General features: G+C 40.2%; 1 protein-coding gene across 11 annotated transcripts in view; it reads right to left on the reverse strand.

The window, feature by feature from the left end:
- LRRC56 (leucine rich repeat containing 56) overlaps positions 1–24004 on the reverse strand; it is a 78201-nt gene that overhangs the window by 35119 nt on the left and 19078 nt on the right. For 3 of the 11 annotated variants that reach the window (XM_032691602.1, XM_032691601.1, XM_032691599.1), the window contains 4 exons: positions 21141–21286; positions 15693–15861; positions 13671–13835; positions 5663–5750 (listed from right to left, as the gene is read on the reverse strand). In XM_032691602.1, the coding sequence (XP_032547493.1) occupies positions 5663–5750; positions 13671–13826 (244 nt within the window). In that variant the 5' untranslated portion in view covers positions 13827–13835; positions 15693–15861; positions 21141–21286. The other 8 variants (XM_032691607.1, XM_032691597.1, XM_032691603.1 and 5 more) reach the window with 6 other exon arrangements.

A 24004-nucleotide genomic window follows, 5' to 3' on the forward strand; every position in this document is an offset into this window, starting at 1 on the left:
TCGTGTTTTAGTAGAAGCATTATCTACATCTAGTGTTATTTGGGAGTGATTATAATGTACATATTGATCTTCATGCTATACTGCAAATATTTAACTTCATGTCTTTGCAAAGCTCTTTTGAAAAAAACCAAAAAATTCAAAACACCCTGTGCAAATTTTTTAGCCTTGTTTTTTAATCATTTTCCATAATCCATAAAAATTGGAATACAAATTAAAACACATAATCCTTATTCTGCAGGGCATACCTTCTCATGTCAAATAAGTTTTATTCATTTATAACAAAACAATTTGGAGTCCTGGCAGAGGAGATATTAGGATCTCTCTAATTATTCACAGCAGTCATACTAGCTATTGAGCAAATACTTCCTCAGATACAAACCATGCCCTAAGAAACTCCCTACAGAAAAAAATCAAAATCTAGACTAAAAAAAAAATTGCTATCCTGTTTCCGATAAGGACAGAGAGATTAAATGATGTCCCCCAAAGTGTTAAAGGAAAGAGTGAGAAGGATGCAGTAGCCTTCCCAGTCCCAGCTCAGCAGTGGGTAATAGCCTTGCCATGGATTCAACCAGAGAGGTGAAAGGGTTACCAAGCAAAGGCTATTGCAAAGCATTACAAAGCAAATGTGTTTTAAGAACTGGTATTAAGCAGAAGATTTGAATGAAGAGTCAAGAAGAGTAGTGCAAGAGAAAGGGAGAGACTTGCACAAGAAAAAGCTTTCCACTGAATGCATTTAGGGTCGATTCAGGAAAAAACCAACTATTAACAGAGTGACAGGCTGATGATATAATTTTCACATCTGGTTATTTCATGTAACATGATCCTCCTTCTCAGATATTTTGGCATGATCTATCCCTAGGATCTTCTAGAGTGCTACACTCTAATGTGTGGTTTGCTGGACTGAAATAGAAGTATTCTATGCGTAGCAGTGCAAAATTCTGCAAACAAGATTCTGCAATGTATTTCTGCAAGTCTGCAGGTTCTTCCCTCCTCTAAGTTTTATATCGATATGTAATTGTTCTTTGGTGTTAAAAATTCATTGTACATGGTTTTTACAGTCCCAAGTGCTTATATATACATTAGAGCCTGGAAGATTAAATTAAGAAGAGAAAATTGTAAAATGAAGGTGTCAAAATAAGAGATCTACCCAAATGTAACAATATATTTCTAATTTTCTTCATGGCATTTAACCCTCATGGCATCTTTCCTGAGAGCAAGGACACAAATTATTCTTATATTAAAATAAAAATACTCTAAAATATCAACAATATTAACTTCAAATATTGATTTTAAAAGTACAGACCATATGTTCCTTATTCTGAAACTGCCTTCATGGTGCATAATTTCAAATTTCAAAAATGAGAATGGTCCAGGAAAATGCTGACAATTGCAGGACAAGGCTAAGAATTCAGAGTGACAAGCAATGTTATCTCATCTGTCTACGATTCCCTTTCGCTAAATACCGATTTTGTTACATGGCTCTGAAATTACTAACCACCAACAATGTACTGGTGTTAAACTATTCTACTGTACTGTCCCAGTGGAACAAAACTAAATGAAGAGTAGAAAGAAATCGAAGTGTAAGGTAGGTGAATAAAAGCAATACAAGCACATTCAACAACATCGCCCGAAGTGCTGCATTTCACAAGCAGGGTAGCAATGTAGATGTCTTTCTGAGCTGCCTTGGCACAGCAGGTGACATTTAGAAAACTGACTAGGAGTAAGGAGAAAACAGCCAAAATGCTGATTTTGCTATATTCTGCAATCTATAACACTTATATTTATAACACTTGCTGTTTACACTAGGAGGTATTCTTTAGGTAGCATCATATATCTTGTTATCCTATTGTTAACAAAAAACATCATGTCTTCACTTCTTATGTCTTTTGCAATACGGACTAGTCAAAAGCACACAAAAGAAATTACTGATAAGTACTTCCACTGCCATTAGGCAACCTTCATGCTTTGTTGATCCTACAATACAAAACAGGCATGTGAAAACAGGCTGTACTCTTCCAGCAAGAGCAACCTGATATGTAAATTAAACAGTCTACTTAATTCACTTAAGATGTATTTGATCAAGTAAGATACATCACTTTGATGTTATTTCTACACATTTTCTTAACTTGCATTTTTCTTCCCACATTTCTGAGGTGAACTGGGCAATATAACTGGAGATAAGAAAGCAGCACCTGCAGGCAAACCCAAGCCAGCTGCAGTCGAGCTACCTGAGATGTGAATCTCCAAAAAAACACATCAGTGCAGGGTTTAACACAAGCATGCTGCCCCAGTACATACTTGTGACTCATGGAGACCCTGCTCAAGCCCTGCTGCAGCGGGTTTTGTCCAAGCCCTACTCAGCAAGGTTTGTCAGTTCGAGCTAAACCAAGACCAGGATGGGCCAGACTCACACCTCCAGCCCCTGTACAGGCTCCCTGATGGTGCCAGCACCTGCTGCTGTGACACTGGCTACCGACAAACATCTCCTGGCTCCGCACCAGGAATGCCAACAAATAGGGCAAGAGGAAAGAGAGATGATGACCCTGTGTGAAAAACGGCACATGCCTACTTCTGAACCTTTAACAGAGCTTTTCCTTGATAAAATGCGTGCAATGGAAGTGGCAATCTCCAGACACGTAATCAACTGAGCCTGGCACCAGCAGGCAGCAATTTAATAAGGAGCAGCGAAGAGCACTGTGGGTAACTTGATTTGTAGGTATTGAAATTACTTAGAAATAAGAGGACTATGTAGTGTCTTAAATGACTCTAACACGCCATTATTTTCAACATGAATTTCTGTGAGCAGGTCACAAATGCAATCCCATATCTGTCAGCAATCAAAACTGAAGGGATAAGCTAATGAAAAGCAAATAGTCCCTCTGTTTGAGTATGAACTGAAGTCTACATGCAGCTGAAAAGCATAGAAATCAGCTCCAAGATCTGCAAAGCTGGATACAAGACCTGCCAGGGTTTTCAGTGTTTTCCCTGTCACTCAGCAAGGCACACTGAAAACAGCTAGAGATTTCAGCTATTACCCCAAGCCCCGCAAATATTCAGATTCAAGCTCTGGCATGAAGCCTTTCCTTAATTTTAAAACTGATCACATGAAAATATCTTGATAACAGTCTTTCTGTGTTTTAGCCCACACCCTATCCCTAAGAAAAGTAACTGTTCCCACCACCCTATCCCTAAGAAAAGTAACTGTTCCCACCACGTCACGCCATTGTGTAGAAGCAGACCTGACAAACTGGGAAAGGTTAGCAGGATGGTGCTTTAAAGTTTAGCACATCCCAAAGTGGAATGGTCTCAAGAAAAACATCAAGCAACAAGTTTTAAATCACTCTGTAAATCTTTAGGCCCCGGGTGTTTGTGTTACAGTCTGTAACACAGGCTGTGAATCTTGAAATGTTTCTCAAGTGAAAACTGTGTTGTAAATTTGGGATTCCAGTGGTGCAAGGTTCCAGGTGACCCAGTTATGTGCAGTCCAGTAACTTTTAACACTTCTACCTGGCCATTTAAGTGCTTGCACAGCCTGTTTTATCTTTACACATAAAACCAGTTAAAACAATATACTGAGTTTGGACTAATCATCCAACAAATAATTTCTCGATGACAAAGATGCTCCTTCCACAGCCAAGGAATACAGTGAGAACAAGGTTAAGTGCTTTAATATGGCTATAAAGCAAGCCAATCAGCCAGGTTTCAAATGCAAAAAAACTCCAATTACAGAGCAGTCCAGGCTGGAGGGGACAGTTGGAGGTCTCAAGCTCAGAGCCAGGTTGTCTGTGACATCAGACCAGGGTGCTCACGTCTTCAACCAGCCAGGTCTTGAAAACCTACAAGGATGAAGTCTCCAAACCTCTCTGGATACCCCTATTGCTTGACTGTCCTAGTAGGGGAAAAACTGGAACTTCTGTCATTCCAGCTGGTCTGGTTCTTACCCTACTCTTTCCCTCAGGCTATTTCTCCAGACCGCTGTGACCAGGGGCCAGGTCAGCAGCACAGTTCCAGGGGCAGACAGCCAACAGGGAGCAGGCAATGAGCCTAACACCTTCAACAGCAGTCTTCCTTACACCATTCACATTGAAGACGTCAACTGCTCTGCAACACCCCTAAAAATTTAGGCCTTACTCAATGCACATAAAAATCATCTGCCATGTGGAAAAAACAGCAAGAAACTGAAGATCACTGGAAGCATTAAGTGGCAAACTTACTGCCCTAGCCACCTGTTGACATTTGCAAAGAGATTTTCTCAGGAAGGAAATTCAGAAATGCACTGAAAAAAAAAGACAGAAGGAAATTCAGGGCAGTCTTGATGTTCTGTTATTCTCAAAAGCAGTGGGGACCTGCAGCTGCTGGTTTTTATGGCCCTCAAGGGCCAACTCTTGGTGCAAACAGTGGGATATAAACAAAATTGAAATTGTTTGCAACATGAGAATAGTGTTCTGTATTCTGTAGAAGCTGCAAAAGCCTAACCGTGGGGAGGAGAAAGGGATTTATTCCAGTAAAAGAAAGGAAAGGGAAGAGAGAGTGAAAAAGGTGAAACATTTTGCTAGTTCATCACAGCTAATATAAAATGGCATAGGAAAGGGAGCATCACTTTTGAGCATTGTAGAAATGGTATAATGAGATTTTCTTATCAATTGGACGAAACATGACTGAATAGATTATGATCTCTGAAAGAAACGGATGTAATTTACTTTAAATTATCAAGTGCCTATCAGAAAGAGACCTATTTGTGAAACAAGCAGAATAACCAATACAAGGGGGCTTATAATTTCAGACAAAAGCCCCCTTCATTGTACTTGCTCAACTATTCTTGACAAATGGACATCAAAAGACCCACTAAAGCTAATCAACTGTTACATTATAGTCATTTGCATATGAAAAATTAACCGCTAGGCTGAAAATACCAACACATACTTCTGGGGACATGGCTCCTTTCAGCACAGAAAACATTACCCTGCAGTAGTTACTCAGCTTCAATGTAACAGAAGATAGAAGCTTCTGGTAGGAAGCCAAATGACAGAAAATGATTGCCAGTACGGGGAAAAAAAGGAAGGTTTTATATTCTCAGTGTTAACTCTACTACAGAGGGAATTCCTGTGGTACCTCTCACTTCCCTGGTGCAGTGATGATGACATAGAAATGTATTACAAGCATTAGGGCTGCTTGTGGCTCATCAAAATGACATATCTACAGGACCTTCCTCCAGCACAGCTCAATGAGGGAGTACAGGAGGCAAAGACAAGCTGCTGGCAGCATGAGCCACCTGATATCACTGGCAAATTCTCAGTCACAGGGAAATCTTATGGGGGAGGAAAACTGACCTTCGGCTACTCTTTCGCTAGAGAAAAGTACTCTAAAGGACAAGGTAATCAGTAAATGCTCATTTAGGGCCTGGAAGCATATCATACAAGAAACATTTGTTCAAGCTAGTTGGCTTTAGACAAATGGTGTCACTCATCCCATTGTCATATTTTCAGTCCTATTTAGAGCCCCACACAAGAAAACAGATCAAGGAGTGTGAGGTACCAGGGAGATCATGTTTCAAGAGCTTTGAGCAGGACAGTACTTTACATTGGCTGTTGGTCATTGAGTCCCCAGCCCAAGACACGATAAAGGAAAATTTGAGATGGTGAGCAGAAAACTGTTTTCTTACCAAAGTTTCCCAAGCTGGTCTCTCTTGTATCTACTCGCATCTCTAGGGCCTTCACTTGCTGCAGATCATCTACCCCTGCCAAAGCTTTCTGTAAAGACAAGCAGAAATATATGTGTACTCTCATGCAATAAACCAGATGTCCCAGCAGCAAAAAGCTGTAAAAAGGCTTTCAACCAGTGTTTTGTCAACATATATTTCAGGACAAAATGGCTAGACATGCGATCACATTGAAATAAATTAAGTATTCAAAGACCTTTCTTTCTTGTAGCTCCAAAATATTCTCGTCTCCTATAACTTATACATTGTTTAAAGAGTCAAGGCCAAGGGTTACATTCAAGCTGCAAATCAACAACAGACCTACATGCCCATTAGCTTCATTTAAATAGCGCGTCCATACTTTACAATTTGCACAAGTCTTGCACTAATCCTCAGCAGATAGAGAGCGTTACCCCTAAGTATCACCTGTAATCAAAAAGGCAAGAGGTAGTAAAACTCAATAAAACACACTGTTTAGCCTTTTAACCTGAACCAGTGAAAAGGAAACATAATTTTAGCTCAAGCAGCTAACTTTTCTGAAAGAAGACAACACTAGTTACAAGAATTATTAATTCCTTCAAAATATCTAGGCAATGCAAATAGATGCCTCCAAAATTCTTCATTATTTTACAAAGTCTTTGTAGTTGGATCAACCACTGCATTAAGCAAGGATGTGTGTGTGAATGCAGACTCTTTCCTATCTTATCACAGGATCTTTCCTAATACCCTAAAGTCTGTGTTGATTGATACACATACTTTTTGCCTTGGCAGGGTAAGCAGAAGGAACAAAACAAGCAGAAGCTACACACAGGGGAGAGAGGGAAGCCCTAGGACCTCCAGTGAAAACTACAGAAAGGCTGTGAAATCCAAAGATGCCAGGCTGCAATTCCACAAGCAGCTGAAGTAATCTCACATTCTCACTGTTCTCATCTCCTATTTCTTCCTGCTATGATCCAGCTTCTCTCTCCTCAGTTTTTGGGCCTTTACTTAAGTTGAAGGTAGGAAGTCATTCAACAACCTCCACATACAAGAGACAAGTTTTCTTAATATTAAAAAGTTACAACATTATTTACTTTTTTTAATAAGGGAGAAATGATTCATTAGAAGAGAATGTGTAGGACCACCTTAGGCTTATGAATTTTGGGAAGAAAAAATAACCACAAGAACATCCAATTCATTTTGCAGGGGAAAATATGGTGGTTGCAGTCTTCCTGCTCATTAAGTAACATTTTTATTGTGCAGCGAAGTGGCTGCAACTTCATTCACTCTGATGGTTCCACATCCTCTTACAAAGGACCAAGTACAGTCTGTCTGTAACTGAGTTTAAAGGAACACAGTTTCCAGAAAAAGCTGAGCATACCTTCTTGAAAAACTGTCTCCCTTCATAAGGTGTTGACTTGTACTCCTAAGAAACAGAATTATCCAATATCTTCAACTGCTTTTGAACTATCTTTAAAACATTATGTTTAAAATTACTTTTAATCTTATTTTTTAAACTGTGATTTTAGGCAGGCTGAAAAAAACATAAGCTTCCAGACTCTCTTGCCTCCCCACTAGAGTATGAGAAACAACGGTCTAAGGTGAAAATATGGGAGTTCCCCATGGCACCCAGAAATTTTCTTCCTATTCCCAGATGCAGCCACCACAAAACGTGTTTTGCTCCTGCAAAGGCAGCAAGCTTACCAACTACAGACTGCTTTCTCCCTCCAAGGAAACACAAGATCTCTCACTGCAAGACACATCCTGCAGTAACCCTTTTCAGCAGATGACACTGTCTGTCATGAGATTACGTGTGAAACAAGAGCTGGCTGATGTCCTGGCACACAACCATGCACTTGGATCACTGGATTTGGATGCAAGCTTATTGTCATTAAAGGAAACCGCCTCTGAAAAATACCTCCCTGCTCCCCATCAAAACAGTCTTAAGAACCTACATCAGAACAGAAGTCTCAGAACAAGTAATAAGCTTAGGGTCATACACTTTGTCAGTAGAGTAGGAAAAGGTCCTGACACCACAAAGAGTTTTTGCTCCTTTTTTGTCCTTTTCTCCTTGCTGTCAGCAACTTCCCTGCATGCTGTCCTTACCCTGCTGTATTCCAGACAGCTCCCCCTCACAGTTCCGCTCCCTGTTCTTCTCTTTCAAAATCCAAGCATTAAAGCTGCCTAAAGTTATATTCTCTCATTTTTTAGGGTTCCCTATTCCTTTTTCTAATACCAGGGATTAACAGTGTGATTCTTTGCCCTTCTTTTCCTATTCCAGATCCACCATTTCTACTTTTTTCACTGTCTGAGAGTTGAGCTGCTTAATGCATCCATATTTTCGTACTGCAGCAGGCAGAACTGTGGCTCCAGTGCTGGAAAGGGTTATTGGCCATCATCACCAGCTCTTTGAACTACAGATAGCTGTCTTGAAGCATGTGCTAACCAGATGCAACAAACTCCATGTATTCCTGGTGCCCACCTCCCTCTTCTGCATTTCCAAGAGTTCCTGTGAAAATCACTGTCCTTCCATCTGCTGATGTCAAGGAGATGCTTGGAGAGCTTGAAACCAATTTGCTGCGGGATGTAAAAGTTAGTGCAGTACATAAAGGAAACGAGAAATGCTCCTGGGTGGAGGATATGAGCTCATTTAAAGGCATTTAGAAGCAGAGAGACCCCAGGTGTTGACTGCAAGCTAGTCAGCAAGCAAAAGGCCAGGGCAGCAGTTCGAGAGAAGGTTATGTGGTGAATGGTTCCTGTGGAAGGTAGTTAGGATATTACTACTCCCCAGACACTATTCTTGGCATACTGATACAGCTGCAAGTGTGATACATCTTGTGTAAATTCTGACAGCTAAAATTCTGACACCAGGAATGGGGGAGATTGAGGGAAGGATGCAGAAACATTTAAAGAAAGATGATACATATTTAGCAAGATCTTTTTATGCTGTTCTTTAATGTCTAAGCACGGGAATCTTCACCAAAATTCAAAAGGATGCATGTATAGGAAGAATTTTGATGTTATGGGGTAGCAAAAGAAAAAAAATCACGACCAAACACACTGAAGGGTCATCAGGTCGGACAGATAAATGTCTGGCACCACATGGACAGAAGTGATGCTATGGTGTTCTGGGTCTCCTCATTTCTAGGGCCATCCTAGGTCTAGGACAGGCTGCTGCCCTAATTCAGAGATGTCCCACTGTGGCTTCAGGTAATGACTGCCTGCCCACAGCTCAATGGACTGTTCTGAACGTCCCTGCCTGTGCCCCAGGAGTGCTTACAAACATGAAGGTGCTGTACCATTGAGGTATTTCTTTGGCTGTTTACAGCTGTTCAGCCTCCACATAGAGCAAACAAAAAGGAACCGAGGATCTGTTATAGGCAAAGAGTGAGATGGAGTTATTTTAAGTCAAAAATATATAATTCCAGGCTGACTGTTGGTATTCAGAGAGGATTCTGCTTGACACCCACCTGCAACCCAGCAATAGAGGCACCAGTTATACAGAGAAGGAGGATGTTTTCTGAAGAATCAAATATTAAAATCTGGAACATGATGTTCAAGAAAGTGACCTGACAGCTTGATTCTGAGCAGCAAGTGTTACACTCCACTGTAAATTCATTTATTTGAAAGGATACATTTCCACGGTAAAGCACTGCACAATTCTTTGAAGGTGAATACACAGTAAGTAAAACAAAGATGAATAAAGTTCACTTTACATTTTTTCACCTTCTTCAAAATAGGAGTAAAACTATTTTTCATGATATTATGCAGAAGTTATTGGTTAATAATTTAGCCAGTATTTTAAGAAGCAACTGCATGATGGCTCACAAACCATTCCCACCATGCAAAATGTCTGGCCAATATCCAACTGGAGAGCATGCGCTGGTTTGGAAAGCTTTTCCTCCGACTGACGAGTCAAGCCAGTAAGTATTCTGTAAAAATTTCAAATGAGAAACACTTCTGTGCTTGCAGAGCTTCCCAAGTGGCAGAACAGTCACCCTGGCATGCTGGGAAGTCCCACTTGCAACTATCTGTAACTTCCTTTATTGACAAATAATACTTGTTCAATTAAAATTGCCATATACAATTGATGTCTTCTCTCTTCCTCAGATTTTTCACACACTCCAAGAAAAGTAGGTATGTTTCTGAGGAGCATGTTGCATGCAGCTGTCAGAGAAATATTTCCAGCTGTGCATTTATTTTGCTGATCCTGGTTAATTTGGCTAAGACAGGAATTCCTGAGTGGTGAGTTTGTTTTCTTTTAATATTACACCTGTATGCAAATATGTCTATTCATGCGTTCATTGCTTCTTTTATTTTTTTCAAATTCTCAACTCAAGTATAATCTCTCTGCAAAAAAAATTTCTGCAAAAGGAAAAAAGAAATGATCGAGTCATTTCAGCAAGAATCCAATCTGTTATTTCAGGACCCTCCAGCATTTTTTTTCCCCACGAGGATGAGTGCATACCATATGAAATACACCCTAACCTCCTGAGCAACAAAACTAAACACCACTTCCGAACATGTGTTCCTAAGTTTAGAAAACATGATTAGTTGGAGCAGGATCAATAAATAGCGAAATTAGAGAACACTTCCTTTCTTCTCTAAAGATCACACACAAACGTGATTGTTTTTTGCAATGTGACAATATCTGGAAGATCATTTGACCTTGTAAAATGAGTTTCTTGTGAGAAGTGGAATACATTTTGTGGAATTCAGAAAAGATCCTTTGGAAAAGGTGGGGAGAGGATGGGGGCTAATAAAGCAAAACAAAAATGTGATTCAAGACAGGGGGCACCCTTAATTTCAGTTTTTCCACATTTAATGAAAAATCTGTGCCACAGCCCTAAGAGAGTTAAAAATTGATTGCCTATTATTAACCAGTTTGCAGAACAAAGTGAGAATTTGCTCACTCGGATATTCTACAATATCTGACAACAACACATAAGCACAAGGACAAGCAGAGCAGGGAGCTGGAAATATTATTAAGATAGGTACAAATGAAAAAGCAAGAATGCCTATTCATATAGAGGAAGATTAAAAAGTACAAGAAAAAATTGACATTGACACTAGCAGAAAGAATAAAAAGGACATCTAATGATACCAACTCTTGCATCAAAAGCTTTTGACCTGTAGCTTGGATGAAGAACATTCAAATGTAAAAGGGTGTTACCTGATAGTGCAGCAAGAGAGCTGGCAGCAAGCAGAAACTAGATGATGTGATTAACATAACAGGGATATGGAATCATACAGGGTTTGAAGTGAACATTATGCTGAAACAAGGCCACAGAAGACCAAACTCTGCAGTGAACGAGTATAAGATCTAAGTGAAGGGGTCCACTATGGAGTAGAGGAGAATGGGCAAAGGTCCAGTGGTTCTGTAGAAGTTCTACAGGGTCCAAGAAAACAAGGAAAGGAAAAGGAAAGGAAAAAAAATTTTGGTCTAAGCCAAACTTTACTTTCTTCGGAGGAAAACAGTCCAGCAACTGGATAAAAAAGTGAAGGGATACAAGTATCACAGCTTTTACAAAGAGTTCTTAAGGATCAGGACTGCTAATGGAGACTGATAGTTTTCACTACAAAATAGATGGCCATTCCCCTGGAGAAAAGGACAAAATGAGTCAAATGTGCAGGTGGAAACAAGGCTGCAGGCTGCAATTCAAGGTGCCCAATCTTCACAATTCTGCACAGCTAGACCTTCCAGCCTCCCCAAACTCCAACTGAGCTGGTGCAAGAGAGAACACTGCAAGGGCAAGGAGTAAAGCTGAGTATGTATCTCAGTACAAAAATCTTCCTCAGGAACCTCCATCAAGCGTCCAAATATCTGCCTATACAACACTGCAGAACTGGGGCCCATGTCCTTATTTGAATGTAAAATAATTTTACTTTAATGAGCATGTATTTTAAAAGTGTCTTAGTTTCCTTCTCAGAGCACTTCAGCGAGTACAATCAATAACTCCTAAAATATTCACAACAATGAGACAATCAAGAAGATATTGCAATTGCATTGATTTCAGCAAAACAACCTTTCAAACCATTTCATTGTCAATGGCATGTGGTTTCTTAAAGAAATATGCATGTGAAAACTTGTTTCATTAAATGTTTGAACATTCTGAATGTTTGCAAATCCTGAGGAAGTAAATTTATGGAAGCAGTGGTTTTCATTTGATCAACATAAAGGTCAAAGAATAGATAGACTGGATATGTTATTAAAACAAGCTATAAACACTATAAATGTTTCCTTGACAATATCATGTAATTTTTCCTCTGAGCAGGAAGTATCCCAGCTATGCCAACACAAATGTGAGGTTCCAGGGCAGGAAATACTATGCAGAAAAATTAGCAGGAGAGTACGCATCCATTTAAAAGAATTTTTGAAATAGGATTCCTTACAAATGTTAAAACACACAATCTTGAAGAGGAAAGGCTCAATTATTTAACTTATCTGCATTTAAAAAAAAATACAAAGTAATGAACAGTAAGGTCATGGGATGTGGGTAACACTGCCTTACATATACTTTTCTGCCTACAATTTACTGTGAACTAAAGCAGCAGAGCTTCAGAAAGAGAACTTCATGCCAATGAAAGAACTTTAAGGGTTTAATTCAAAGTTTATTGAATCAGAGGGCAGCTGCTTTGGTTACTTTAATGGCCTTTGGTTCACACCCTAACAATACAGACTAATCTGAGAGATTCCCATTGGATTTATACAGAGTATTGAAGGCCATAAACACATTGGACTGGTCAAACTCTATGCTAGGTTTTAAAAAGAAAAAAGTTGTCAGAGGTTCTCATGAGCCTGAGGAAAGGGAATGGCATAAATCATATAATCATGTAGCAATTTTCCTCCAGAGTGCTTAAAGTATACACTCTGCAGAAAATGATTTTTGCATCTTCAACCATTTTACAAACACTAAAAGACTTAGCTACGAAGGGAACAACAGTTCTGAGAACAATTTGCTGTTTATTCTACAGCACATGGTCAAAATGGTGACTGGTATGTGGTTAGGGAGTGGTGTAAACCTGCAGCTGGAATATGCTGCCTGCAGAAGCTCATGTGTCTCCACTGGTGCAGTGGATACACAGAGGATTATGGATACTGCAATCACCACCCAGCCTGGCATATGAATGCCTGCCAGCATCTGAACCACAGTCTTGGCAGCCCCACCTGTCTTTCATAAATTCTACCCAGCAGAGGAGCTACTCTTTTGTAGCTCTGCAACACAGAAAGCTTCTCCTCTTAATTTCTGCTCTCAGCTCTCCCTTCCTTTAGCAGGGAAAAATGAGGTTATTTTCTCAGCTCCTGCACCTCCTACAGGATTTCACCTTTAATTAGTCCTGAGCAAATAAAACACAATATGCAACCAAGTATTCTTTCATGACTATTTCACAAAGCAAATTCCTTCATGAAGATTTCAGCATGTTCCTTTCTTTCAACAGGCTGCACACTAAAATAATTTCCCCCAGTCAAAAAGGAACGTGGCTTTCAAATGTGCTTTGAAATTCCACACACTTTGATATACACACAAAGTACTTTTAGCATTTGCAGAATATTTTAATTGGCTTTGTAGCACGACAGATGATTTCGCTAATTCAGAAAAAAAAGTTGTGCTTTTAAAGTTACACTTCCAATCTCTAGAACAAGGTTAATGCAATTTTTTTTCCCTAATGCTAAGATTCAAGGTACTCCGGATGGCATTAGTAAGACCTGTGTAGATTATAACTATGCTACCTGTACTTTTCTTCACGCTGCTTCAAGAAACCTAGCAATAGAAACAGCCACATTCATGCTGGGAGTATTTCTAATATGAAACAAGGTGAAAGGAGGACAAGCACTTGATACACTTTCATAAGATAGAATCTACTTCATGCAGAAGTCTAAATGTCAGACAAACAATCCATAATCAGCACAATAGCAGTTGGAAGGTTAATGCAGCTCTGTATATGCCAGTTTGCCTCTTCCACTTCATTAAGAAGTTGGATGCCTACTCACCAGTTTCCTGGGGGAAAGATGTTCCTCCATAAGCAGCTCTCCATCATCTTTAATCAGTGGACTGGGATTTTGGTTGCCTCGCCAATTCAAATCAGTCATCTGGACTCCAGATGAGCCCGGATGAGAAACTCTGTCAGGATTCCACTTCAGGTCCATCTCAACATGCTTTGAACAAAAGGATAACAAGCAGTCTGATTTTTTTACCCATATTTATTATTTTCCCTTTAGTAAAATCTATTTTGACTCCCATTACAAGACAGCAAATGCCTATGGAGATCCAGGTTTCTTTAATCAGAACCCAAAGCAATGTGTCATGTAACATATATTCTTCCTTTTCTTCACTCTCAAGAGTTATCAGAGTCCCACACCTCACTCAGCTTTAAGTGTAGGCTTTTACAGGAAACTATTGTTTGCAGTTACACAAAAAGCTAGGCATACCCATAGCTCTGTAAAAGGATGTTAGATGAGAACAAACAACTCAGGACACTAGCCCTTTTCAGTCTTCTCACTATTCCACTCACCCTTCTCCAGTCGCAATGAATTTCCCATCCACATGGGCCTCCTACCTACCCATTCACTCCTGAGAAACATGAACAGCACTCAGCAAAACTCTGCTGGACTCCAGCAAGAGCCAGTACCAAGACACACCACCACTTCTCTCCAGCATTTTGATCTCTGCCTGCAGGCAGCATGGACAGAAGCTGTCTGTATTTGCTGTCCTAAATTAAACATACCTGCACTGTCATTGGCTCTAGGTCAGGCAGGCTATGGCTGCTGACTTCTCATTTTTAAGACAGTCTTGGAGAAAATAAATGTAAAATACAATTTAAACAAAACTGTGTATGCTTCAAGTGAGGAGTGAAATCCAAAGTTGGAAGAAGAAGCACTTCAAATGTGTTATTCTTCAATTCCCAAAGCTATTACTTTCACAGAAATATTAGCAATTAACTTTGAAATATGAGAGTAAGCATATGTACACTTGTTAGAGGCAAAAAGCAATAGGCTGTTCCCGAATGGTACAAGCACTACTATGATTTATAAAGCTATTTACTATTACTTGGCAGCAAGGAAGTATCACAGCTGGAAACACTGCTGTAACAACAAAAGGCTAGACTAGAGAAAAGCCGTCTTGCTTTGCTAAAGGGACACCTGCAGTTTTGTTCTGTTCTCCACTGTGAAGCAATACTTAGTCTTAGCGCTGGAAAAGTAATTAAATGATCAAGCTAATCATAACTGGCTGACAAAGCTTCAGTGGTGGCCAAGACCTGAGAATTACCACCTTCCTTCCCCCTCATACTAATAAACAGTTAAAACACAGGAGTAATTTCTGTTAAGATGAATAGAAGTTCTCACTGCTCAGCTAGTCGCCTCTGCTTGAGAGGACTGTCTTGTTAGTAGGTGAGAGAGGTTTAGATCGAAGAGACTTCTTGCTCTGACTACTCATGTTCAGTCAAAACTCTTCACTTGCACAAGAAGAAGAAATTCAAGGGACTCAGTACTGTCAGCAAAAACAGCAGCCCTTATTAAAAGAAAAACAGCAACGAAAAATTAATGATCCACCAAATCTCTCTGCAGAATCTCCTAGCATTAGAAAGAGAGGAACCAAACCCTCAGACTCCTAAGTGCTCCTTTCATACATTCATCAGGGGAGAGGAAGCCCACAGAAAGCAAAAATTATATTTTCAGATCACTGCACGTACCTGGCAAGCATTCCTACAGAAGCTGACTTCTCAAATGTGCTACATCTAAGCCACAGCAATATTCAATGCTTAAAAATCATATTCAAGAACAAATTCTTCTTCAGAAACACATACCTCCTTTCAATCTTTCTTACTGGATTATAAAATAACCACCATAAGCAAATTGAGCAGTGATATTTGCAGCTTCTAGGACCTCAGTATACCTGTAGTAGTATAAGGACAACTTCCCTATTTTCATACTTCTGCTCATTAGGAGGGACCTCAAAAACACTATGTGTCTTATATTTTGAAAGAAAAGTTACAACCCATAAATTTCTATTACCTGGTTTTTTTTCCAAAGAATTCTAGAATTTCTCAGATTTTTCTCCTCTGCTTTCTTTAGAGCACGTCAGTATGATTTAGTCAGTAAGAGTTGCAACAGTCATCAGTTGTCCAAGGAAACTAAAGAACCTTCTGTGACAGCAAGATCTTCTGGTGTTGTCTTTATTTTCCTAAGAAGGAATTATTTTGGTCAATAACTGACTTAGAGTAGAATATCTGTCATATAAATTCTGGAATACTTTGCCAATTGCACAAGATTTGTGTTGGATCATGTGCAAGTACTGGTGGTTCTTCCTAATTCAAGTGAGGATTGTTATTATCCAGAGATAATCCTGTATGTTACCAGAGCCAAGTGGAGCAATAGTTAGAGAACACTGATGTAACATGTCAGTGTAAAACATAATGAGATAATCGCAGGATTATGCAGATTTGGGCCACAAAGAGTTAACACACTTGCATAAAACAAATTATTGTTCTCCCTCTATTGGTCCCTCGCTATTATGTTTCAGAATGTCCTCAAATCTTTGAAACGTGTTGATACAGCACTTACTTTAGGTTGACAGGGAGATCAATTTATGGCTTAATATCCAAAGTAACACTTTGTTTTATACTTCCTGCTATTGATCTGTTCTTGTAATTATTGTAACAGTAGATTAGAGAGGAGAAAAGTATTTTCATTACAAATTGCCAGGGATCAAGTTGAATTATTGTCAGCCATTTTTTAAATGCTTCCATCACTTCAAAACTTTCTCCAGAGAAGAAATAATCTTCTCCTGAACATGGATCAAAATATCATCCTCAAAATGAGGATTACAGAAAAGTAAAGAGTGCAGGAATCAATGGTAGTGGTGAAGTGCCAATCTTACATAAAATCCAAAAGCCTCTCCAGCACTGTGCAGAAGTGAGAAGCGGGCCTGGCACAACACTTGCCTTCCTACAGATACAGAGGATATACTGCTCATTTTCATCAGGTCCACCTGACTTTCTGAGACTTTCTGAGACAGGTAAAACCACTCCAGTAAAGCCACCTCACCCACTCATTTATAATGCTAAAAACCAAATGAGAGACCTGTGACTGTCAAATGCATGGGAAACGCAACCATTGACTCTAACTAGTGTTAGCCTCAGTGGGACAATTTACAGGGACTGGAAAGATCTTTTTGCCATTAAAGAGGTCTGAGAAGTCACAAACCTGAAGATTTCCTCCACAGGGAAGATGGCTGCATTGGATATATATTGGATGTATGAGCTGAATGGAATGACCATTCCTGCAAGACTTTGTGAGACCAACAAGGATGGAAGCTGACTGCACCTAGTACAAATCTTCAATGAATTCAGTGGGACAGCAAAGCAATACCAGTAAGTAGACGAGCTTCAGGGAAAGAGAAAATGGACAAAAAATAATGGAGTTTTGTCCTGCATGTGAACACTGAGAAGAGTAAAATCATGAAAGAAATAAAAGAAGTTGTTTTTGCAGGATTTGCATCAAAGGCATTAACTTAACAGGTTCTTACATATCTGGATAACTAGAAGCAGATAATAATTGGATGCAGGAGAAATTAATGACCAGAGCAGTAACATGGAAGATCTTGAATTCCATGAACTGTTAAGCTGACAGCTTTCTCCACTGCTGCCACTCTCCTTACCAAAGTGAGTGTGCTTGATCATGGCAAGCTATTCAAATCTCAGACATGTTGTGAAAATCCATTAAAAACTGCAGGACATTTTAAACATATATAAATACCACTAATAAAGATCATTATTAAAATGTAATGATCCTTGCAACTACACGTTATTTGAAATCCCTGCAGCATACTGTAATTTGCCAGAAAGAAATTGGCAGAGAAGAGTTACTTGATGTTCTTAGGGTCTGACACTGGTAAAACTCCAAGATTTTACTTTCCTGCTACAAGATTTATTGAAGGGTTAATGGTAGGATTGTGTACTCTTCATTAAATATATATTAATACACATTTCAAATTCAGCAATCACCACGAATGTCTGACTCAACATTAATTATGGTTTCTTAAGAGTGGGTAAGATCCTCTGAATTGTGTGACAAGGCATGTTTAAAAACAAACAAACAAAATATCAAATAACAGTAATCAATCCAGATTTAGTCTAGGAAAGGCATATACCTCTATATATTAACATCCCATACAAAAAGGAACCTCTGCTCCCTCAGGCCAGCTTCTCAGCCAGCACTGGACAGGGAGGGTACCATTTCAGTGGGGGTTCTGCAATCTTTGGACCCTTATCTGTATGTCACCAGCCTAAAAGTCCTCTAGGAAAAAACATTTGAGAACCACTGTGCTATGTATCCCTTCATGACAGGAAGCTTGCACTGCAGGCTTCCATTTCTCTTGTCTTGCACAATATAGTTTTTATTTGTTTAATTCAGAACCACAAATTACAGTAGTGCCCATACTGTTACCACAGACACAGAATGAAAACAAAGAATTCTCTGTTTACTGAGGATTTGACAAAAGGTTTGGTTTATAAGTCCCGAGGGAACTATGAGGGCCCTTTTAAGTGTAATTTTGCGCAAGTGCACTGCAGATAACCTCTTCTGGAAAATAACTGTTTGGGCAGCTGGAATTTACTATGATGTCATCAGGAAACTACTGTTACAATAATCCACCCATAATGGCAAAAACAGTTCCTGCAACATTTATGTAATATAAAGCATCTCGCAACACATCAGTCTATTTTAGCAGGTGCGACTTCCAAAAAGCTGAAAAATAAAACATCTGACCTGTTATTAACATGAATTTTTTTCAGTGTATGACTGGACAGTATGATTCTAATCTTCTGTTTTTGTTAAGCAGAAGGAGGTAACAACTACTTCAGTAATACTGCTTTAGTATCATGGGATCATGTAAACACTATAAAGAGCATTCATAAATATTTCACTTGTGTGCCTCACTAAGAAAAAAAGCTTTTAAGAGAATGCTGAAATACCAAGATATCAATATCCAATTTAATATAAATAAAAATTCACTGACATTAAAGACACCAAATGACTTGAATGCTCACAAGGATAGTTTTGTGTAAGTGTTCAGTCAATTTAAAGCCTTGGGTAGAGCACCCAAATTTACAGATAAAGCAAATGCATTGATTTGTCTCATTTGTTTACCTTCCTTATTTGTGGTTTTACAAGCTGTAAGAGTCCATGACAGTCCTCCGCTACTGCATGTAAATCCTGCTCTACAATTACCATGACCATGGTAGGTAATTTTCAGGACTTATGTTGCACAGAGTCCTCAGGGTAAGTTCTTGGGAGCTTCGTGGACTTTGTATTACCCCCATGCACAGAGTTGAGTTCAAACTGTGCTGTCACCCAAAGCAGCAGTGATCCCAGAGAAAAAATGCGTGCTACAAACCAGACTAGGTTTGAGCCAACCCTGCTGAGATAAAAGATGCCTAATATTCTTTAAAAACATTGCAGTAATAAATAAAAAGGCAATGTACTTCAATGTCACCTGTTTCTCCTTTATATATCTACAAACTGCATGTATTAAATTGCATAATTACAATTGCATGTATAATACTTTCCCAGATCCCCCTGAGAAGGTTGTAGAGTAACGAGAAATGTTTTATCATATGTGCTGGAAATGCCTCTATATCAAATCATTCTGGAGCTAGCTTGTCAAATTATTAAGGAAACCTTCCTGTCTGATCATCCAGGAGCCACTCTGTCAGTCACACTCCCACCACCCCAGACTTTCACTGCTGGGACCGAAGTTCCTTCACAGGGGTGGCTCCAGTGACCCGATGGGTGCCACACTTGACTCCCTGCACACCCCACACTCACAGTCAGACAAGTTTTCCCTACCAGCTCGACCCTGGGTTTCCCACTGCAGAATCTCAGATGTCTGGTTACTTTGAGTAATTTAATTACTCAATGCAAAACCAGCTCGAGCTGGTGCCTCCAGGGAGGGACCCCCAACAAAGGAATCCCTGGCATTTTGTACCCTCACAGTCTGTGCATCCAACCTGTTCCTCACACGCTCATCACGTCCCTTACACATGCCTCTTGGTCCAGTGGTGATTTTGAAGTATCCACTATTTAGAAGCATTTCCAGATTCCAGCTAAGAAAAGGACAGTAAAAATGGACTTTTTTTTTCCAGCTACTGTTGCATTGCATTTATGAGCCTTCTGAAATACAAACTTCTGTGCAGGATGAAATGCATCATATATGGCATTTCTGAGTTTCAACGTGCTCTGGTTGTCCTCAAACAATTTTCTGTCCATTTTGTTTGGTAATTAAGATAACTGAAGCAAGAGATTACAAGCCCTGCAAAGCCATTTGAAGAGCAGCTGCAATGTTTCTGATTTCCAATGTGTTGCTCACATGGGATAGATTGTATAAAAAGAGACAGATTTTAGCTGAACTTGTAGAAAAATACTAAACAGTGGAAGATGCTGCAGGAGCTTATTTAGTAACAGACATTCCCAAAATTTTAGCAAGAGCAGAAAACTCCCTGTGAAAAGGACCTTGCATAATCAATTTAGGCTACTGATGAAGATGCATTATAACTGTCCTGCCGGGTCAAGACAGATCTCCAACTAACTACTGTAGTCAGAAATAGATCCCTTAAAAACAACATCAGAAGTAGGGGTAGTCCAAAGTGATCTTTCCCCTGGCATATGGCTTAGTCTTTGGCAATCAACTGTTCAGTATCTTCGCAATTCGAAAGGTGGTGTGTTCAACAGATGGGGAGGTATACATAAATATTAATATAAATATTATAAATCTAAATATTAAGCCATTCCCATTAGTGACAAATGTAGCAATCCCAAATTTATGGCATATCACATAACGTTACTGTTTTGCAGCACTAACTTTTATACTACTTCAAACTTTGGGAATAAATGTGATTTCTTTAACTGTTTCCCCTAAGGAACTTTGGTTAGAAAAGCACATGCATCATCATAATCATACATAGTAATATCACTTCAGTCCAGTGTTAAACTTGCATTTGGTCTCACATATAATCTGAATCCTGCTTTTATATAGGATCAGGTCCCTTGAACTGTGTAAGAACAGGCTGATGGCAGGCCAGGCCATGGGCAGAGCCTGTTCTCTCACTTACTGACAGTAGCGTATGACCAAAAAATTGAGCTGCCCATAGGTGGATGCATCCATATATCAATGCCTTGAGAGGTCAGACCCAGAGAAGCCTTGTAATTCTCAGTGTTAAAGTCAAGAGAAAGAACACAAAGATTAGAAAAAAACTCACTGCCATCCCCAAAACAAAACCTGCTAATGACAGCAACTCTGAGATCTGACATGCCTGAACGCTGCATTTTTAATCCAAGTTCTTTCAGGCAAACTCAAAATCAGACAAAATAACATGATGCAAAGTAACAAAATTAAATGGGAGAGTAATTTAAAAAAAAGTTCTGAAACATTTTCAGTAATTTGCACATTTGAAATTATTTTACCTTTTCTTCCAGTGCCACTGGTGTTCTGCATCATTTCCCATCCCTCTTCTACAGACATTTTAATTTAGTTGTCCCAGCCGTTCATCTCCATTTATCTTGAATTACAGGTGCTCAGAGTGCAATTTGTTATTTAATTGCTCCATGTCCTGCTAAAACAACAATTAAGAATACAATCTTCAAGTGAATAAAACTAAAACAAACCCAAGAGATTCTGAGCATTTCACAATTAATAACAAAAAGTATTGTGTCCACTGTAACAGAAGAAGTCCACACTCAAAAGGGCTTAAAAGTATAACAGGACATGAAGTAGTAGAGTCTAGAAGAGCTTAATGAAAGTATAACTGAATACAATTCCCAAGCAGATCACGAAAAGGTGAAGGATTTGATATGGCAGAATCTACATATTTGAAGAAAAAAAAAAAGTTATTTACTGAACTAAAAGAACAGTAATTTCCTAGGTGGTAGAAGTAAGTTTAATGTGTGTTAGAGAAAACAGTGCCATTGGGGTAGCACAGGATAAAAGGTTAAAGTCGACATTTAATATATTTAATATATTTCACTGTCAGAAAACATTGCCTTGTAAAAGCAGTCTGAAAGGAAAATAATAGGCAAGCATGAAAATCATTATCAGGAATCAACAACTATAGAAGACAGGTGCAGAGCAAGGATAGCACAGGCCTCACATACAGGCCACAGGAAGAGCTGAAGATATCCAATTAACTAATTACTGTCTGCTAAAAACTATGAGTAGGCAATATGAGTCTCTTGCTGACAGCAGGTATATCCCCAAACCATCCTCCATACCACAGAGGCCTGGACAAGGACCACACCTAGCCCTTTCTGCAAGAAGTTAAACAAAGCTTAAAGCCCATAAGCTCGGCATTGTAAAGTCTCTTCAGCCCTTCAAGAGAAGCTGAGGAGGCAATACGGAGGAGCCACGTTCTCTCAGCACAAAACACCTGGGGATACCCTCTAAAACTTGCACCTGCTGCCCAGGACTATTTATTCATCAACTTTTTTTCTCCTCAGAGCTCCACCAAAACATAAAACTTAAACATGCTGTTAAACCAGATTTATTGCCAACACTGACATAAACAGAGACTCTCGGTCTCAGCCCTCAGATGCTTTCCACTCGTGCACAGGCTGGATTGCTACAGTGATGCACATGCTTTGGTGGGTTCTTCAAGCCCTGGGATGCACTGGAGGTGTCCCACACCAGCCAGCGTGTCCTGCTCCAGCCATCGCGTCCCACACCAGCCAGCATGTCCCGCACTCATCACCGTGGTCACCACAACGGCCTTTGTTAACGTCCCTAAAACCCAGCTGCACAAGCCCTGGGTAAGGAGGGTAAGCCGGACTCCACGTTACTCCAGTCCCCACGCCCACCACACGACCCCAGACACCTCCGGGCTCCCACTGCTCCCTCCGTCCCACGGGCGAGAAGCACGACCCCTCCACACGGGCCTGCCTCCTGGTGGCGGGGCCGGGCCGGCTCCTACCTGTCGGCTGGGCCACGGGGAGAACGGGAGAGGGCAGGAGGGAGACAACGGGAGCGCCCGCTCGTCGCCCGGCAACGCCCGCGGCCCCGGCACTTGGACCGGCCCCCGGCTCCGCCCATCCATCCTCCACATCGCCCCGGCCCCGCCCGCTCCCGGGAGAGGAGCCGGAATGGAGCAAGGGCATCCTTCCGAGGCACGAACGCTTCCCGGCTGGGACTAGCAGAGCAGGGCGCTTGCAGGGGGAAGAGTGGACATGCAAACAGCGGGAGTGAAGTGGGCGGAGAAGGGCTGGGCACGGCATCCCATTTTCACGGGACGGGAAATGCAGAAGGACCTTGTGTGGGATTTGGGTGGCAGGTGATCACATGGCTGCAGGAGTCAGTGTGACGGTAGGAGGGGGTTGGGGACATCTGTTCCCAACAACATCCGAAACCTTCTTTGCTCTCCGATGAATAACTAATGACACCACTATGCGATTCCACATGCCTGCAGTGTGTTGAGGACCGAAAAAATACAGCTCGTGGTGTGTAACAAGGCTGGTTTCACCAAATGATTTTGCATTTTAAAAAAACTAAGAAACAGATTAAAAGATTACATTTCCAGACCAGAGTTGACACCAGATTAGACACTTAAGAATTAAGTTTATCATAATCTGAATTCAACAGACGTGGTTCAAGTTTTATAGGTGACATGATCAAACATCTCTGTCAGTGGAGGAGTGCAACCCCAGCGCAGCTCTGTGAGCAGCAATGTGCTATTCCTTCACCATTCACCATCTCCTGGTTGGAGATTGCCACAGCATCATCATATTCCTTTTTTCATTATTCAACCCCAACATTAATTGAACCATAGAATGGCCTGGGTTGGAAGAAACCTTAAAAATCATCTAGTTTCAACACTCTTGCCATGGGGAGGGACACCTCCTTCTAGACCAAGTTGCTCAATGCCCCATCCAATCTGGCTTTCAAAAAAGTACTTACTAATTTCTGAGGGAAATTTTCTGGGACATCAGAAATTAAGAGTTCAGGATTACCTTCCTGTGGTTTAATGAGTTACCATGCACATGCAGAGCCATCTGAACTGACCATGTTAATAGCCTTTCCACTCTAAACCAAACATGTTTGCTTTCCCTTAATATAATTATTTTAGAAAGCAAAGGACTAAAGCACAATGCAGTCGGTTTTCACAGCTCCACTGAAAGGCAGTAATTCATTAAACCAGGTTAATTTAATCATTGAGACTCATCTGTCCATAAATTAAATTTGCCTGTTTGAACACAGGCATCACCTGATCTTTTAGACTCATCACCATATATTTATTCAGAACATTGCTCTTACCATTCTCACTTGCACTTAGGAGGAATCC

This window comes from Chiroxiphia lanceolata, chromosome 6 (genome assembly GCF_009829145.1).
Source record: "Chiroxiphia lanceolata isolate bChiLan1 chromosome 6, bChiLan1.pri, whole genome shotgun sequence".
Lineage (NCBI taxonomy): Eukaryota > Metazoa > Chordata > Aves > Passeriformes > Pipridae > Chiroxiphia > Chiroxiphia lanceolata.